This window comes from Lipotes vexillifer, unplaced genomic scaffold (genome assembly GCF_000442215.2).
Source record: "Lipotes vexillifer unplaced genomic scaffold, Lipotes_vexillifer_v1.1 scaffold481, whole genome shotgun sequence".
Taxonomy (NCBI): Eukaryota; Metazoa; Chordata; class Mammalia; order Artiodactyla; family Lipotidae; genus Lipotes; species Lipotes vexillifer.
The window spans coordinates 2,313,267-2,333,317 of NW_006789873.1; the positions used below are offsets into that span (position 1 = coordinate 2,313,267).

The 20,051-nt window shown below is 45.9% G+C and overlaps 1 protein-coding gene across 1 annotated transcript; it reads left to right on the plus strand.

Moving 5' to 3' along the window:
- Positions 1–218: 218 nt before the first annotated feature.
- LOC103069858 (uncharacterized protein MGC39606-like) lies at positions 219–5,311 on the plus strand. Its single transcript, XM_007462913.1, has 2 exons — positions 219–263; positions 4,940–5,311. Exons 1-2 carry the CDS (start codon positions 219–221, stop codon positions 5,309–5,311), a joined length of 417 nt encoding a protein of 138 aa, XP_007462975.1.
- The last annotated feature ends 14,740 nt before the right edge of the window (positions 5,312–20,051 follow it).

Genomic DNA, 20,051 nt, shown 5'->3' on the forward strand with positions numbered 1-20,051 from the left:
GAGTGTCTCTTTCGGGGGCAGGATCATGTTGGGGTGCAGTTTTTCCAGCAGCTCTCCCATTTCACTAAAGTCTCCCCGAAACAAATCTGGAGTGGGACAATATACAGTCGTCCTTCTGTATCTGCGTGGAGTTGGTTCCTGGAGCCTCACCCCCTCCCCCATACCAAAATCCATGGATGCTCTAGTGTGCTATGTAAAATGGTAAAATGGCTAGTACAATGAATACAATCAGCCCTCCGTATGTGCAGATGCAGAACCAGCAGGTATGGGGGCCAATGGTAGTGAATTTGAAGGATTACGGGGTTAATCAAGGGGCGAATATGACCATGAGGAAATAGTACAAGAGTTTCATTTGGGCAAATTTATGCTATGACAGATTTGCGTGTAAGGGGAAGTCCTCTACGGCATGAGACCTTCCAGAGGCTAAGGGGTGAATGGCGGGAGGGGAGGATGAGGTGCAGCTACTGTGGAAAACAGTTCCCCAGTTCCTCAAAAAGTAAACATAAAATTACCATATGATCCAGCAATTCCTCTCCAAGGCATATACCCGAAAGAATTGAAAACAGATGTCCAAACAAATATGTGTACCCAATGTTCATAGCAGCATTATTCACAATGATCAAAAAGTTGAAACGACACAAATGTCCTTCAATGGATGAATGGGTAAACAAAATATGATCTATCCATACAATGGAATATTATTCAGCCATAACAGGAAATGAAGTACTGATATATGCTAGAACATGGATGATTTTAAAAAATATTATGCGGAATGAAAGAAGCCAGACACAAAGGCCACATACTAGATGAGTTCATTCACATGAAATGTCCAGAAAAGGCAAATCCACAGAGACAGGAAGCAGATTAGTGGTTGCCAGGGGATGACAGGGCGAAGTGGGGACGAGTTGTGACTGCTTACTGGGTATGGGGTTTCCCATTTAGGGTGAGAAAAAGTTCTGGAACTAGATAGTGGTGATGGTTACACAACTTTGTGAATGTACTTGATGCCATTGAATTCTACACTTTACAATGGTAAATTTTATGTAAAGGGAAACTTTCTCTGCTCACAGTACTTCTGGCACCAAATGTGTGGGTTTTCTGCACCAAGCAATTCTCCAGTTCTTTGTGGACACCAACTGGTTGCCCTACAATTTAATCCAATCTTGACACTAACTACCCAGAGTTAGCACAGATCCTACAGATTAAGGGCTCAGTCCCATAAGACTGCCCCCACTTCAGATGCCAATCACAAGTAATGAGTTCCCAGGTTCCCTACCCTTTTTTACAGTTTGGCTGTAACCCGGGGTTCCCATGATCTCCTCTTCGGGTTTGACAATTTGCTGTAACAGGTCATAGAATTCAGGGAAACACTACTTACACTTACCAGCTTATTATAAAGGATATTATAAAGGATACAAGGGAACAGCCAGATGAAGTATTTAGGGAGAGGTCTGCAAGGGTCTCGAGCACAGGAGTTTGTGTCCCTGTGGAGTTTGTGGCGTGTCACCCTTCCAACACATGGACAGGGTCTTCTCCCCTTGGGGCCGAAAGCACTAAGCTTTTCATCATCACTTGGTCCTTCTGGTGACCAGCCCCCATCCTGAAACTACCCAGGAGCCCACCAAGGGTCACCTAATTAGAATGAAAGACACTCCTATTACCCCAGAAAGGGATTTAGGCACTCTGAATAAGATGCTTCTAGCACCCCTATCATCCAGGACATTATAAGAGTTTTAGGAGCTCAGTGTCAGGAACCACGGTCAAAGACCAAGTATATCTTTCTTATTACGTCACATATGATACATCTATTTTACTACAATAAAAAAAAAATCAGCAAAGGGTCTGAATAGACATTTTTCCAAAGGTGGCCAACAAGCACATGACAACGTGTTCAACATCATTAGTCATTAGGGAAATAAAAATCAATACCATAATGAGGTGCCACCTCACATCCACTAGGATGTTTATAATAAAAAACACAGGCAGAACAAGTGTTGGCAGGATATGGGGGAAACTATAACCCTCTTACATTGTTGGTGGGATTGTTAAATGGTGCATCCGCTTTGGCAAACCCTTTTGCTGTTCCTTAGAAAGTTAAACATAGAGTTACCATATGGCCTAACAATTCCACTGCTAGGTATATACCCAAGAGAAATGAAAACGTATGTCCACACAAAACTTTGTACATGAAAGTTCCTAACAGTATTATTCATAACAGCCCCAAAGTGGAAACAACCCAAATATCCTTCAACTGATAAATGGATAAACAAAATTTGTCCTAGCCATAAAATGGAATATTATCTAGCCATTAAAAATGAAATACTGATACAGGTTACAACAAGATGAACCTTGAAAACTTTACGCTAAGTGAAATAAGCCAGTTATGAACAGCTGCATAGTGTATGATTTCATTTATATGAAACGTCCAGCATAAGCAAATCCACAGAGATAGAAAGTACATTAGTGGTTGCCAGGGCCTAGGAGAAGGGGGTGATGGAGTTTGACTACTAAGGGGTACAGGGTTTCTTTTCGGGGTGAGGGAAATTTTCTAAAATTAAATAGTGGTGCTGGTTGCACAACTTTGTAAATATACTAAAAACTATTGAATTGCACATTTTAAAAGGATGAATTCTATGCTATGTGAATTACATCTCAATGAAACTGTTATTTAAAAACAGAAACACTAGCTTGTTTATAAGCATTTCCTAATCTGATTTTTTCTGAAGCCAAATATCTGGATGGGAAAAAAAAAATCAATACCCACCATATGTAATAAAGTGCTCCATTGTATTTAGATGGCAGCAGATGACATTATAATTTTTGCTTCAACCATCAAAATAATTTTTGAAACTCATGAGCAAGACAGTCTATTTATCCCTATTTTTACCCATTCCAATTGTTCTTCCTTCCTAAAGTGCCATCCTCCTCACGTGTCATTTTCTTTCTGTCTAGGGAACTTTCTTTAGCCATTCTTTAAGGGTAGGTCTTCTGATGAAAAATTCTCTTAATTTCCTTTCATCTGAGAATGTCCTTACTTCCCTTTCACTTCCAAAGGAGGTTTTCACAAATATAGAATTTGTGTATGTATGTGTGTATGGGTGGTAAACTGAACCAGCGATTAGTTCCGCTCTGTACCACCTCTTTCAGTGTCCTTGACGCTTCAGGTATGCCTTTTTTTCCTTGACCATGTAGGTAGGACAATTGCCCAATCAGTGTATACGAATCTGTTGGGTTTCTTAAACAGTCACACGGATGCCATAGAGATGTTCAAATGTGATGGTGAACAGGCACTTTGAGAAAGCCTTAATACACAGGCCAGCCCTCCTTGTGAAACTGGGATGGGGTCGTGGTGACTCTACCTCTTGCACACAGCTTTTTAAAAGTTACAACTATAAGGAAACATGAGCATTTTTCCACTTCATTAAATAGTCTTGAAAACATGATCAAGTTTGGGTTGGACTTGGTTTACAATAAAGATGAGATGAAACCATGAAAGGGCTTTTAAACACACCAGCAAGAAATGCCATGAACGAGGGCAAATGAAAACCTGAGAGATTCTGTGCAGTATCCAGGACAAACAATGGATTAAGAGAAGTGCTTAGAAATCACTATAGGGTATGAAGGACTTCAGTACATGCCACCCCAAAATATGCCACTTCGGTTATACTGATTATCTTTAGCTGAAGTCATCTGAAAACACAGCTTTCTCTGAAATCCCCTTATCTGCTTAAAGACAGAGCTTCTAAAAGGAACTCTGTCATAAATCCCCTCCTTGGAAGTTTCATCAACCAGGGAGGATTGACTCTTACCACAGGAGAAGAACTAGATGTCAACACCACACCCAGACAAACTCTGTCTCAAACTGTGAAATCTCCCATCTATGCTTCTAAGGTGTCACCCAACTTTCTACAAATCATTTACTCTTCCCTAGATTGCCTACATCTTCCCTCCCCTTCCCCTGTTAAGGTGGCATATAAGATCTCAAATCTCACTGCCTTTCTAGGTATTCTTTGTTTTTCTTATGACGCCATCGCCCAAATAACATTAAAAATTAATAAATATGTATACCTTTTCTCCTGTTACTCTGCCTGTTGTCCGTGTTTTTCATTGACCTAGGAAGTGTATATATTAACATATTGAATCTAGGAGGGTAGAGGGAAAGTCTTTCCTCCCCTACAGGTAAAAGGGAAGGACAATGGGGCAATTCATGAATAAAGAAATACACAACACCAGCAAATATACCAGAAAGGGGAAAAAATGCGCATGTGGGTTTGGTGAAACTCCATAGTGCAGAGTTACCAGAAAAATGTGAATTAAAGTACAGAGTGGGACTTCCCTGGTGGCACAGTGGATAAGACTCCGCACTCCCAATGCAGGGGGTCCAGGTTCCATCCCTGGTCGGGGAACTAGATCCCACATTCATGCCGCAACTAAGAATTTGCATGCCACAACTAAGGAGCCCGGCTGCTGCAACTAAGACCCGGCACAACCAAATAAATAAATACTTTTAAGAAAAAGTACAGTGGGTTGGCTGGCCCAGTTTTCTGTGGAGACAGGGAGGGAGAGGGGATGGTGTAAATGGGCAGAGCATTCAGGGTGGGCCTTCTGTGCAGAACAAGCCCAGCGGCCCAGACCCTCCGGGCCTCCGCTGCCCCTGCTCTAGCACATTCAGCAAAAGAATCCCAGGGCAGCACCGCCTTCCAAAGCACTCAAGGCCCTCTGGGCTCTCTCCTTGGCAGCCCGGGAGGAGGCGGGGCTTCCGGGGGGGCGGGTCTGGGGTGGGGCTGAGTCCGCGCCCGGAGCTCTATGGCGCCCGGAAAGGGGCGTGACCACGCTAGCGGCGGAGCTAGGCTGGCGGCCGCAACTCTGGGAGCAGGCGAAGGGGCGGAGCTGTCCCTGGGCGGCTGAGGCGGAGACTTGGCTGTGGCTACCACTGCAGCTGGAGCCTAGCCGGGTAGGCGAGATCGAGAGCCGGGCGGTACGCGAGGGCTGCTGGCCGTCGGCTCAAGGCTTCGGATCCACCTGCCCGCCCGCCTGCGGTGCGATCGGTCGGCGGGGTGTGCGCCGGGCCGGGCCCATGGCGGCGTCAGCGGCCCTGTCTGCGGCTGCGGCGGCTGCCATGTCGGGCCTGGCGGTGCGGCTGTCTCGCTCGGCTGCGGCCCGCGGCTCGTACGGCGCCTTCTGCAAGGGGCTCACGCGCACGCTGATCACCTTCTTCGACCTGGCCTGGCGGCTGCGCGTGAACTTCCCCTACTTCTACATCGTGGCCTCGGTGATGCTCAACGTCCGCCTGCAGGTGCGGATCGAGTGAGCGCCCGCAACCGCCGCGCGGCCGCGACGGCAGGGGCGCCGGCATGAAGCTCCGCGGGGCCCAGGGCCGCCGGGACGCGGCGGGGGAAGGAGAAGGGGCGGCCCGGGCCCCCGGACCCTAGACCTCGGCGGAGGTCACGGCCACCGAGCCCCAAGCCCCGGCTCTGGTCACCCACGTCGCGGCCGGTGACGAGCTGCACAGAAACTCGCGAAACGGGCCCTTTCCATCGAACTCGAGAAAATTACTTGAGTGCGGCCGACCTGTTGCCTCACCTTGGGCGAAGTGGGGAGCAGAAGGAAGAAATTCTGCAGCAGGAACGTGAATGACTGGCCCTGACCAAAGAGGTAGGAGGCCAGAGGTTGGACTTCGGGCTGGAGGGAGGCGGTTGCCATGACATGTAGATGTCCAGGCCCCTCGGTGGTTTGGGGGAGACGTGGAAGGGGCCCGAGGAAGCCAGCCCGGAAAGCTGCCGAGCCGCGAGCAGGCAAGGCAGGGCGGGCGCAGGCCCTCCGGAGTCCCTTGTCATATTTCCAAGATGGGGGTGAGAGGCGGCGGCCTCGGCATCTTGGAGGGTCAGCCCATCACCTCCCGGCCACGGCCCCAGTGGTGTCACCTGAACACGGGGGAGTGGAGGGAAATGGGCTCGGGGAGGCCCAGGGGAGGCCCAGGGAAGGCCCTAGAGGAGAAAAGATGCTGCTACCCTTGTCCTCCACACACTGGGGGGCAGCCTGGAAGGGTGGCTGTGTTCTTGGCCAAAGCCCAGGTCTGTCTGTTTCTCTGCCCTTTGCAAACCGGCCCCCTGCCTGGCCTCTGCGGCCAGGGGACTGCTCTCTGCCCGCTGCTGCTGGCCCTGTTGCTCCCCTCTCTGCTCTCCTGGGGCATCCTCCAAAGCTCCGCACCTGCGGCCACGGAAGAGCAGGAAAGATGCATTCCTCCCCGGCCCTCCCACCATCTCAGCCACGCTCCCTCCAGCTCCTCCCCGTGCCCTCCCGGTGCCACAGCCCTGGACGGCCTCCAGCAGCCCTCGTGTCCCAGAGAATTTGGGAAAGTGGGGATCTCCTTGAGCGGAGGGCAGCCCTCAGGCTGGGGTGGAGGGGAGATGGAGAAGGGGCTTGCAGAGGAGGTGACACTTGGCGAGACAGGGACCTCTCTGGGTGGGGAGGCAGCTCTCAAGTCCCCATCTCTTTCTTTGTCTCAGGAACTGGTGTTATAGGAAGTGACCTGCCCCTTCTCTGGTCTTGTCAAGAGAGTCCCTAACCCTAACCCTGACCCTGACCCTAGAGCTGCCTGGGGAGCAGCCTAGAGAAGGGCCTGACCCACAAGGAGAGGAAGGGACCAGGCAGAGACCCCGAGGGGTGGGGTGGTCCAGTGGTCCGGTTCTGGCGTGGGGAAGGAAGGACAGACCTAGCGACGCTCTGGGGGAGCTCTGTCCTCCCCACCTACTGGGGGCTCTGGGAGGGGAGCGCTTTGCCCTTATGACACAGGTAAGAAGTGGTGGAGCCGAATCTGCCTCTGGGCCTGCACTCTCCCACCTCCTTCTGGAAGACCTAGCACCGTGGGATGGGGGAAGGGAGCAGAGGCTCCCAGGGGACCTAGAGACAGAGGGGCCCGTGGTAGGGAAAGTGGAGTGTATGGGAAGTCACAGGGAAGACCGGGGGACAGTCTGAGCTGAGATGGGCACGGGAGAGATGAGTCCCAGCACCCCCGGGGAGCAAGGTCCTCACCCACAGAGCCGGACCTCCCCACCCTGCCACAAATCCCACCCAAGGCTGGACCAAGGGCTCCTCAGTGTTGAGTGGCACAACCCCCTCAGTTTGGGTGGCGGGACGGGAGGGTGGGTGGCTCCTGGGGACCATGTCACCAGGAGGGGAAGGGACAGTGGTGGGTGGCATGGGGCTGAGACCCACGCCTGACCCCACGTCTCTGTCCCCAGGCTGGCCCCTGGGCCCAGCATCGCACGGGAGAGTCTCCTCTGGATGGGCCTGCATTGGTCCTGGAGGCCTTGGCTGCGCTGCTGACTGACGCACCAGGAGCGGTGCAAAGGGGAGTCAGGAGAGACCCTGGCCCTCACCCCGCACCGGTCCCACGTCTGCTCGGGCGGTGGCTGCTCATGGTCGATGCACTCAGAGTTCCTGGGGCTGAGGACCCCAGCAGCCTGGTTGCACCCAGGACAGAGCGGCCGAGCCTCACACCATGTGCCCTCCTCAGCTGCCCAGCTGGAGCCCGGGTCCCAGGTGCGGATCTCTGCCTGCCTCACCCCAGGGCCGGAGGCTGCACCGCGGCCACCGCGTGCCCCCCACAGATGCCCACCCAAGCAGAAGCTGCTTTCCTGAGGCCCCAGTGCCTCTTGCAGGGACAGGGTATTAGGCTGGAGAGGTGGTGCAAGGACACAGTCTGAAGGCGACCCTGATCTTTCTGGGTAGGGGCCAGGGGACAGATAAGAAACCCAGGGCTTGGGGGCAGAGCTGGGAGCCTTAACAACGTGGAGCTCCCCATTGGAGCAGCTGGGGCCACGCTGAGGTGGGGCCACCTGTCTTCTTGCGAACCTCCCACTTCTGGAGACTGACTGGGATCCAAGCAACTGAGTCAGGGGAGGACGAAAGAGCAGCTGAGAGGGCAGTTCCAGGAGGGCCGGTCAGAACCCAATACAGTCAGAACACGAGAGATAGAAACGGCGTAGAGTCCCAGCCCATCCCACCCCGAGGGAAACTGCCCAGTTTCGGATGAATTTTCACTTTGTGTGCATGTCCTTTATATATGTAAAATTAGGAACATATGACTTTTTTCACTTTATGACATAAATACTTCCTGCTTATCTTCCTGTGTGATTAAGTACACTTCTGCTTCCAAAGCCACAGAGTATCTCGGGTATGAAGGTCTCATCATGTATTTCGCACTGCCTCTTGCTTGTTTTCCTTTGTTGTTGTTTGTTTGGGGGGTTGAGTTTGAGGTTGTTGTTGGCTTTGGTTTGCTTTTGTGGTTTTTGTTGGGTTTTACTGATGACGTGGTGACAGGCGTCCTTGTGGATAAATGCTGTGGTGCAGTCACGGTCGATCTCTTACCATACACTCCTGCACGTGGGCCGCAGCGTAGGCACGCCTTAGGGGTTTGACACCCTCCAGAGCAGCGGTGCCATGTTACTGTGCTCATGCCACTCAGGAGTGAGACTGTTGTGAGACGAGGGTGGCAATTGTGGGTCACAACACGTTTCAAAATCTGTTACTGCCTTTCCTGCCTCAAGCTGGGTGCATTTCTCTCTCCTCAAGATCAGTGTAATCTTTCAGTTAACTCGTCATTTCCCTCAAACTCTTCCTTTCCCATCATCCCCAGTTCACGGGTAGAATTAAATCCACTCTCCAGTTGTCCTGGGATAAAGTCGTGGGTCCTTTCTTTCTGGTCCTCACCTTTACCTGTACTGAAGTCTCAAGACAGGTTTTGAATCTCTCAATTGGATAAGCCAAATTGTTTATTTTGATATTTTATTTTGCATGCCTCTCAATACATATCAAGATTAAAATTTTTCATATGTCCATTGGCCATTTGTAGTTTTAAACTATGGGGAGTAATTTTTTATTGAGATATAATTGACATATAAATTGTCTACCTTTAAGTTGTACACATGTTGGTTTGATACATTTATATTTTGCAGTTGATTACCACCAGTAGTGTTAGCTAATACCTCCATCATATCACATAATAACCATTTCTTGTGTGTGATGAGAACAATTAAGATCTAGTCTCTTAGCAACTTTAAAGTTTATAATACAGTATTGTTGACTATAATCACTATGCTGTGCATTACATCCCCAGAACTCATCTCCTGTTTGCAAATTTGTATCCTTAAATAACCTTTCCCCAATTTCCACACCTCCCAGCCCCTGCTAACCATGGTTCTACTCTTTGTTTTTATGACTTTGGCGTTTTTACATTCTACATAATGATGTCAGATAGTATCTGTCTTTCTCTGTTTTTCCTATCTTACTTAGTTAGCATTATGCCCTCAAGTCCCAACCATATTGTCACAAATAGAAAGATTTCCTTCTTTCTCGTGGCTGAATAATGGTCCTCTGTGGTACACAATACCATAAATAAAATAAACAACGATTTCCTTATAGCACAAGTAACTGCATTAAATATCTTATAATAACCTATAATGGAAAAGAATCAAAGAATATATATATATAATTATATATATAATTCTTATAAGAATATATATAATATGTATGAATCACTTTGCTGTACACCTGAAACTAACACAGTATTGTAAATCAACTATAAACAATTTTAAAAATTCCTCTATGGGACTTCCCTGGTGGTCCAGTGGTTAAGACTCCGCTATTCTACTGCAGGGGGCGTGGGTTCCATCCCTGGTTGGGGAATTAAGATCCCACATTCTATGTGGCCAAAAAAAAAAAAAAAAAGAAAAAAATTTCTCTATGTGTGTTTATACATATGTATGTGTGTGTGTGTGTGTGTGTGTATATACATATCACATCTCCTTTGTCCTTTCATCCATTAATAGATTCTTAGATTCTTTCCATATCGTGGTTATTATGAATACTGCTTCAATAAATATGGGAGTGCAGATATTTTTTCGATATTCTGTTTTCATATCCTTTAACTATATACCCAGAAGTGGGACTGCTAGACCACACGGTAGTTCTATTTTTACAACCTAGAACCCAGGAGCATGGGAGTTGTCCTGGTGCTGAGGCCAGCCTGCCTGGGGTCTGGGGTGAAGTCAGGTGCTCACCTCCCACTCCTGCCCGGGCACAGACGAGTGCTCAGCACACATGAGAATCAATGCAACCAGAGCAGGGACACCACGCTACCCAGCAAACCTTCTCAGTTTAAAGGATCCCTGCCAACAAAATGATGCCTTCTCAGTGTCCCCCGAGTCATCCCCTCCGTGCCAGACTCCCGAGCAGGTTTTTAGGGCACAAAGGTGACCAAGTTAAACACGGGCCCCTGCCCTCCAACCGGGGACAGATCCACGCTTCCTCCACTTGGCTTCAAATACACGGGCGTTTGTGAAATATAATCAGAGTCACCCTCAAATTGGGCCGATGCACCGTAGGGGAAATCTGGAAAAGCATCTGCTGCAGGAGCAGCTGGGGAAATGCAGGGCCGGGAAGCACCCCCGTGGGCCTTCTCTGCCCCCGTCTTCCCCACTTGAGACCGATGGAGAGTTGGGGCTTGGGTGGTGCTGGCCCAGCTCTCGAGGACTAGGGACGCCCCAAACCCCCTGCACACAAGACGGAGCCGCCTCTGCCGCCCAGACCAGGGGTGCTGTGGGGGGAAAAGGGGACTGAGAGGTACCTGGTGGGAGCCCTGGCTGCCCGGGACACGCCCCCTCCGCGGGGTCCCCCTCCTCCAGAAGACGGGCACCACCCTGGTCAGAGGCCTGAGCGTGGTCACCGCAGCCTGGGCACACGCCACACGAGATGATGCACGAGGCTGACGCCGCTGCCTCGCGGATGCCCTCTGGTCACAGTGACCTCTCAGGGCCTGAGCCTCCTGCTGTCTGTCCTCAGCCTCGGTGCCCCCAAGGGACCCTGCTGCCACCCTAGGAAGTGACATGGGCCCCATGCTCCAGTCCCTGGGTGCGCAATGTGCAGGGGCCACCTCCGTGGCTGTCCAGCCAATGAGGGTGCAGTGGGTGGGCTCCTGTGGCCACTAAGAGGAGGTGGGCGGAGACATTCTGGCTCCTCCCATCATTGGTGAGGGCGCCAATTTGGTGACCATAGGGAAATGGGCTGGGGTCTATGCCCTGTGTGCGCTTCAGGGGGATGAAGGGCTCCTCTGTGGGGTCCTTGGGAGGATGGGAGACTGGCATGGAAGGTGTGGCTTTTTGATCAGAGATACAGCCCTAGGAGAAGCTGGGGAATCTGCACCCTCCTCACTATGATTCTCTTTTTTCTGCTTCATGGATCACATCCTCTGTGAATGGGAAGTAGGGAGACCAGGAAAGGCCTGGTCCAAATACCCTAGACATACATACCATGACCAAGTGGCATTTATCCCAGGAATGCAAAGTTGGTGTATATATATATATATATATATATATATATATATATAATGGAATATTACTCAGCCATTAAAAGAATGAAATAATGCCATTTGCAGCAACACGGATGGATCTAGACGTTATCCTGCTAAGTAAGTCAGAAAGTGAAAGCCAAATACCATATCACTTATATGTGGAATCTAAAATACGACACAAATGAACATATCTATGAAACAGAAACAGACTCACAGACACAGAGAACAGACTTGTGGTTGCTGATGGGGAGGGGGAGGTAGGGGAGGGAAGGATCAGGAGTCTGGGATTAGCAGATGCAAACTAGTATGTATAAGACGATAAACAACAAGGTCCTACTGTATAATACAGGGAACTGTATTCAATATCCTGTGATAAACCATAATGAAAAAGAATATGAAAAAGATTATGTATATGTATAACTGTCACTTTGTTGTACAGCAGAAATTAGCACAACATTGTAAATCAACTATACTTTAAAAATATTTTTTAAATGAAAAAAAGCTCTAAATAAATAAGACATTTTGTGAATTAGAAGACAGAATATCATCAAGATAGCAATCTTCCCCAAATTCATCTGTAGACTGAACACAGTATCTATCAAAATCTCAGCTAACTTTCCTAGATATTGAAAAGCTGATGCTAAAATGTATGTGGAATGTATATTACCTTAAATAGCCAAAATATTTTGAAAAAGTTGAATCACTTACCTATTTCAAAACTTATAAAGCCACAACAGTTAAGACAGTGTGGTATTGGTGCAAAGTAGGTGTGTAGATCAATGGAACAGATTGAGAGACTATGAACAAATCCTTACATTTATGATCAATTGTTTTTTATTGTGGTAAAATACATATAACACAAAATTTATCATGTTAAAATATACAATTCAGTGCTATGAGGTAGATTCACAATGTTGTGCAACCATCACCACTATATAGTTCCAGAACAATTCATCACCCCAAAACGAAATGCCATGCCCATTAAGCAGTCACTCCCCATTCCTTCCCTACCCCAGCCCTTGGCAACAACAAATAGGCTTTCTGTCTCTATGTATATGCCTATTCTGGATATCTTATAAGAATGGTATTATACCATATGTGAATTTTTGTGCCTGTCTTGTTTAATTTAGCATAATGTTTTGGAGGTTCACTCAGATTGTTGCAGGTATTAGTACTTTGTTCCTTTTATGGCTGAATAATATTCCACTGTATGGCATTGAATGGATAAACATTTTGTTTATCCATTCATATGTTGATGGACATTTGTATTGTTTCCAGCTTTTGGCTATTGTGAATACTGCTACTATGAACATTCACGTGCAAGTTTTATTTAAACACCCGATTTCAATTTGGGGCATCCATACCTAGGATTGGAACTGCTGGATCACATGGTAATTCTATGCTTACCACAGAACCACTAAGCTGTTTTGCACAGGTTGCACCATTTTACATTCTCAGCAGTAGTGTAGATGATTCAAATTTTTCCATATCCTCTCCAACACTTGTTATTTTCCTTTTTAAAAAATTATGGCTATCCTAGTGGGTGTGAAGTAGTACCTCATTGTAATTTTTGTTTGCATTTCCCTGGGGCTAATGATGTTGAACATTTCTTCATTTGCTTATTGGCCATTTGTGTATCTTTGTAGAAATGTCTATTCATGTCCTTTACTGATTTTAAAATTGAGTTGTCTTTTTTTGTTAAGTTATAAGAGTTCTTTATATATTTTGTATATTAGAATGATCAATTGATATTGACAAGAGTACCAAGACAATTCAACGGGGAAATGATGGTCTTTTCAACAAATGGTGCTGAGACAACTGGAAATCTCTACAAAAAGATGAATTTACCCTATTAGGATGGCTAAAGTTAAAACTAGTGAAAACATCAAACACTGGGGGAGGATGCATAGAAAGTGAAGCTCTCATATGTTGCTAATGGGAGTGTAACGTTAAACAGCCATCCTGGAAAAAGTTTCTGCATTTACTTAAAAAAGTAAACATGCAACAATGCAATAAAGTTTTTTCAGGGAATACACATAGGAAAAGAAGACATAAAATTTTATTTGCTGAGGATTTCATTATCTATGTAAAAAATCCTAAGGAGGGCTTCCCTGGTGGCGCAGTGGTTGAGAGTCCGCCTGCCGATGCAGGGGACGCGGGTTCGTGCCCCGGTCCGGGAAGATCCCACATGCCGCGAAGCGGCTGGGCCCGTGAGCCATGGCCGCTGAGCCTGCGCGTCCGGAGCCTGTGCTCCGCAACAGAAGAGGCCACAACAGTGAGAGGCCAGCGTACCACAAAAAAGGGGGGAAAAAAAAAAAGAATCCTAAGGAATTGTTTTTAGAAAGCTTATAGAATTAATAAAAGATTTTAGCAACACTGAAAGACACATGGTCAATAAAAATACCAACTGTACTTATGTATATTAGCAATGGATTTCCAGCAATTGAATTATTTTTAAACAGGACCATGTACCCACCAGAGGTAGGGGTGGGAGTAGAGGGAACTGGACGAGGGCAGTCAAAACGTACAGACTTGCAGTTATAAGATAAATAAGTACTAGGGATATAATGTACAACATAATAAATAGAATTCACACTGTTGTATGTTATATATGAAAGTCGTTAAGAGGGTAAATCCTGAGTTCTCGTCACAAGAAAAACTTTTTTTCTATCTCTTTAATTTTGCGTCTATATGAGATGATGGATGTTCACTAAACTTATTGTGATCATCACTTCATGATGTGTGTAAATCAAATCGTTATGCTGTACACCTTAGACTTATACAATGCTGTTATGTCAATTATGTCTCAATAAAACGAAGAAAAAATAAAGAGAAAGAAAAAGAAAACAAAACATAAAGGACCGTGTACAATAACATGAAAGAAAAAATGAAATACTTAACAGCATGAAAAGAGTATTAAGTAGTTGGAGTAAATTTAACAAAAGATATGCAAGACCTGTATACTGAAAATTACAAAAGAAATTAAATACATACATAAATAAATGGAAAGATGTACCATGCTCACGAATTTGAAAATGCAATATTGTTAGATGTCAACTCTACCAAACTTATCTATATATTCAATGCATTCCCAAGAAAGTCATAGCAGACCTTTTTTTTTTTTTTTTTGATGCAAGGAATAGCGACTTTATTCGGAAAGCTGGCAGACCAAGAAGATGGCAGACTAGTGTCCCCAAGAACCATCTTATCGGGGTCTGGATGCCAGTTTCTTTTATAGAACAGAGAGGGGGAGGAAGTGAGGAAGTAAAGTAAAAAGGCCATAGCAGTACCTTTTTTTTTTTGAAATTGACAAGGTGAGTCCAACATTTCTATAGAAATGTGTGGACTGAAAGAAAAATGCACAATGTGAGAATTATGAGTTAAGTTTTGTTCAAGGTCTTACTGAATAGTATAGCCCAGGAGACAGCCTCTCAGATAGCTCTGAGGAACTGCTCCAAAGAAACAGCGGGGATAGAGACTAGCTTATATGTGATTTTTGTGTGTGCGAGGGAATACAAGCAGTCAGCATACACTTTGGCAAAACATTACTGCTAGTCACCAAAAACAGATATCTCAACTCAATGAATATAGTGCTTTTCTACGTATGGGAAGGTGCAAGAAGCAGGTCCATTAAAATTCTTCCTGAAATGCATCTTAACTATCTAAAGGCCTGTTTTCCCAAAGAACAGAGCACCCCGTTATCATCTTTAATTTCCTCTGTCTGAAGCACAGGGTGCCTCACCCAGTTATCCCTTTAATCTCTTCGTCTGAAGCACCAAGTGCACTGTCGGTCAGCAGCTGCAGCGGGTTAATCTTTGTACACTTGAATGGTGAGTGCAATGCTCTTTGCTCTTCTTTTGTTTGCAATTTCAAAAGGCTGAGGACAGCCCAAACAATTTTTAAAAAGACCAAAGGTGCAGAACTTTACACTACCTAGTTTCAAGACTTAGTATAGAGCAACAATGATCCAGGCAGTGTGATCCTGGCATAAAGATAGATTTAGAGATCAGTGGAACAGAACAGATGGTTCAGGATATACTCACAACTATATGGGCAACTGACTTTTGACAAAGGTGTCAAGGCAATACAACGGAGAAGAGACAATATTTTCAACAAATAGTACTGAAAACATTGGATAAGCATATTTTTTAAAACAGAACTTGACCCTTACCTTACATCAAATACAAAAATTAACTCAAAATCATAGGCATACAGGTAAAAGACAAAACCATAACCTTTTAGAAGTAAACACTGGGTAAAATCTTAATGACCTAGGTTTTAGGAAAAGATTTCTTAAATAAGAGCCCCCCAAACCCCATAAAATATAAAAGAAAAATTGATAAAGTAGACCTCGTCAAAATTAAAATATTTTGCTCTTTAAAGGACACTTAAGAAAATAAAAAGACAAGCCACAGATTGGGTAAAAGTATTTGCAAAACACATGTTGGATGAAAGACTTATATCTAGAATATATCTTTAAAAAACTATTACAGAGACTTCCCTGGCAGTCCAGTGGTTAAGGCTCCATGCTTCAACTGCAGGGGGCGCGGGATTGATCCCTGGTGGGGGAACTAAGATCCCACGAGCTGCGCGGTGCAGCAAAAAGAATTATTACAATACAATAATAAGAAGACAATCTAATAAAAAGGGCAACCAGTTTGAATAGACACTTGACCAAAGAAATTATATAGATGACACATGAAAATATGCTCAACCATTATTAGTCATTAGGGAAATGAAAAATCAAACCACAATGAGATACCGATCACTAAACACTAATAAAAAAGCCAAGGACTTCCCTGGTGGCGCAGTGGTTAAGAATCCACCTGCCAATGCAGAGGACACGGGTTTGAGCCCTGGTGGGGGAAGATCACAAAGGCCCCAGAGCAACTGAGCCCACGCGCCACAACTACTGAAGCCCGCGCGCCTAGAGCCCACACACAGCAACGAAGACCCAACGTGGCCAAAAATAAATAAATAAATAAATAAATTTGAAAAAATAAAAAAGCTAAAAAAAAATTAAAACTCACCATACCAAGTGTTGGGGAGGGTGTGAAGCAGTTGGAGACCAGTTTGTCAGTTGCTTGAAAAGTTAAACGTACACGTCCCATGTTACCCAGTAATCCCACTCTTAGATATTTACCAAAGAGAGAAGATGACACACGTACACACAAAGACTTGTATGTGGATGTTCAAGGCAGCTTTCTTTGTAATAGGCAAAAATTGGAAACCATACAAATGTCCATGACCAGGTGAATGGATTAATAAACTGTCATATATCCATACAATGGAATACTATTCAGCAATATTAGGGAAAGGATGATTGATAAATGCAACAAACTGTATGAACCTCAAAATCATTAGGTGGAATGGAAGAACACTGGTAAAAAGAAGTACATACTCTACAATTCAATTTATTTAAAACTCTAGAAAAATCTCAAACTATTCTGTGGTGACAGAATGTAAATAAGTGGTTGCCTGAGGATGGAAATGGAAGGAAAATGGAGCAAGAGGAAACGTTTGGTGGTAACGGGAATGTCTATCTCGATTCATTGTGTATGCATATGTCAAAGTTGACTTTAAATAGGCACTGTTTATTGTACATAAATTATACCTCAATAAAGCTATTTTTAAAATAGATCTTTATTGGAGTATAATTGCTTTACAATACTATGTTAGTTTCTGTTGCACAACAAGGCGAATCAGCCACATGCATACACATGTTCCCATATCCCCTCCCTCTTGAGCCTCCCTCCCACCCTCCCTATCCCACCCCTCTAGCTCATCACAAAGCACTGAGCTGATCTTCCTGTGCTACGCGGCTGCTTCCCACCAGCCAACTATTTTACATTTGGTAGTGTATATATGTCCATGCTACTCTCACTTTACCCCAGCTTCGCCCTCCCACCCCATGTCATCAAGTCCATTCTCTATGTCTCCTTCTTTATTCCTGCCCTGCATCTAGGTTCATCAGTAGCTTTTTTCTTAGATTCCTTATATATATGTTAGCATACGGTATTTGTTTTTCTCTTTCTGACTTACTTCATTCTGTATGACAGACTCTAGGTCCATCCACTCAATAAAGCTATTTTTAAAAGGTCAATGTCTGAGAAAAGATTAGGTCTTAATAAAGCAGTGGTCAGAACAAGAGTGGATAGAGCTATCTGTGTAGCATGAGGAAAATGACCTGGGGCATCCTCTCAGAGCACTGAGCACAGTGGTGCCCAAAGACAGTAGCACATTATCCCAAGGTCACAACACGACCATGATGGATAAAGCAGACACCTTGTGCAGTGAGAAATCAGACATGCAGGTGGGGCAAAAATTGTCAGTAACAGTTTAAATACCTGCAGAGAACAGCAGTCAGTCAGCCTACTCCTAGCTGAAACTAGGAGCAGAGTATTATATGCAGAGTTAACTGTCTTAGTGCAGTCAGGCTGCTGTAACAAAATACCACAGACTGGGAATCTTATAAACAACAGAAATTTATTTCTCACAGTTCTGGAGGCTGGAAACCTGAGATCAGGGTGCCAGCTCGGTTGGGTGGGAGTCCTTTTCCTGGCTCATAGCTGGTGTCTTCTCTCTGTGCCATCACATGGCGACATGGTGGAAGGGGTAACAGATGGATTTCTCTCTCTCTCTCTTTTTTCTATTTTCCTTTTTTTTTCTTTTTTCCTTTTTTTTTTTCAACTCTGAGTGGCCTATGCGATCTTAGTTCCCCGACCAGAGATTGAACCCGGGCCTCGGCAGTGAAAACATCAAGTCCTAACCACTCGGCCACCAGGGAATTCCCTGGCTCTTTTTTTTTTTTTAATAAAGCACTAATACTATTCGTGAGGGCTACAGCCTTGTGACTTAAGCACCTCCCAAAGACTCCACCTCCCAATACTATCATTTCGGGGGGCTAGGATTTCAACATATGAATTTTGGAGGGACACGAACATTTAGGCCATAACAACAGCTAAGGCTACTACAGAGGAGATATCAGTCCATTTGGGAAAGAAAAATAGGCATGGGGGTCCAAGGACAAGCATTACTAACAGAATTTATACATCATCAGCATATTAGTTATCTAATGGTGGGGAATAATTTTAAGACAAAATTAGCAGATTAAAACAGCACACATTAAACATCTCACAGATTCTGTGGTTTGAGCCTGGCTTAGCTGAGTCCTCTGCAGTAAAGTCTTCAGGCCATATGTCAGCTGAGGCTGTGGTCTCTTCTGAGGCTCTACTAGCAAAAGATCTGTTTCCTCACTCACATGGTTGTTGGCAGCATCCGGTTCCTTGTGGTCTTTGGACTGAGGACCTTTCTTGCCGGCAGTCAGCCAGAGCCCACCTTGAGCTACTTGTCACGTGACCTTCTCCTAAGGGCAGCTCACAACACGGAAGCTTGCTTCTTCAAAGCCTAAAGGGAGTGAGACTCGTCACACAAGATGAATGTTACAATCTTATACACTGTCATCATGTTCATCCTATCACCTTTGCTACATTCTGCTGGTTAGAACGTCCCACTCATACTCAAGGGGAGGAGGTTACACAAAAGCATGGATACCGAGAGTTGGGGATCATGGAAATCACCCCAGCACTGTCTGCCACCCTTGGTGAGCAGGGAGCTGTGGCTCAGGGCAGATCATGTGAAACGGAGGAGACTGCAGAAGGCAATACACGGGCACTCCATCTTAAGTGCCCCATTCAGAATAGTATTATTCACTGTAGTGACTGTAAAAAGTAACTGAAAGGTAAAAATGAGGTTAACCCAGCAACTAGGGTACCAAAGGGGAAGCTACCACAACAGGGCTGTGATAGGGGGTTCATTGGCACGTTTTATCAAGGAATGTGCAAATATCCAAGTGCAAGGCAGGGGTCAGTCGCAGAGTTTAGACCTCCTCGGAGACCAGAGAGCAACCTGCCTTGGAGCCAGCAAAGCACAGTGGAGGCGAACGGGGACCACTGCAGCAATGCAGGGGCATATCCACAAATTGTCTTTTTCACTTTTAGTGAACGCAAAGCCAATTACTCAGGAAACGTCAGGCCATCCCAGAAACTAGAGGACAGAGGAGAGGCTAGGCACGATATGGCTTTAACATTAAAAAAAATTCCAAACCCAATATGAGAACAATAGAAAGCACCAAGGATGGGCTACAGGTGCAGGAACACCCTCCCTCGGACAAGAGGCAAAACTCTGTGTGTGGGGAGGAGCCACTAGTGGGGGCTGAGGACAGCTATGCTCTCCAATCACATCTGAACCCCCCAGAGAGCAGGGGCAAGTGCCTTGGGGAAATGCAAGCCATACTCAAATGCTGTGAATACTTAGTTCAGGGGGGCAGAGCAACCCAGCTCCTAAAAGAGATGCTCTGCTTGGGTGGGGTGAATACAAAGAAGAGGGTAGGGGTCAGATCAGCAAAAGGGAGTTCGCTGATCTGGGAAGAGCAGGAAACTGGAGTGGGAGCCAGGGATTTCAGAGGCAACACTCACAGTGCAGAGAAAGGGAAATGACAAACTTCTTTGGAGATGTATGGTGGGGAGGTGGCCCCTCAAAGTCTGCTCTTATTCAGTTCGATCCCCTTGGAAAGCAGCCTGTGTCCACCCTAACATCAGAAACACTGGTTAACGGAGACCCACTTGAGGTCCCTTTAGCAGGCCAACACCCCAGGAGGAAGGGGCACTCTGTGTCCCCAGCTTCCCTACACAGGCCC

Bases quoted from the DNA above. Each gene is read 5' to 3' on its own strand.
- LOC103069858 (XM_007462913.1), top strand. From the start codon at position 219: ATGAATACAATCAGCCCTCCGTATGTGCAGATGCAGAACCAGCAG. The intron at 264-4,939 runs GTATGGGGGCCA...CTACCACTGCAG, and splicing joins TGCAGATGCAGAACCAGCAG to CTGGAGCCTAGCCGGGTAGG.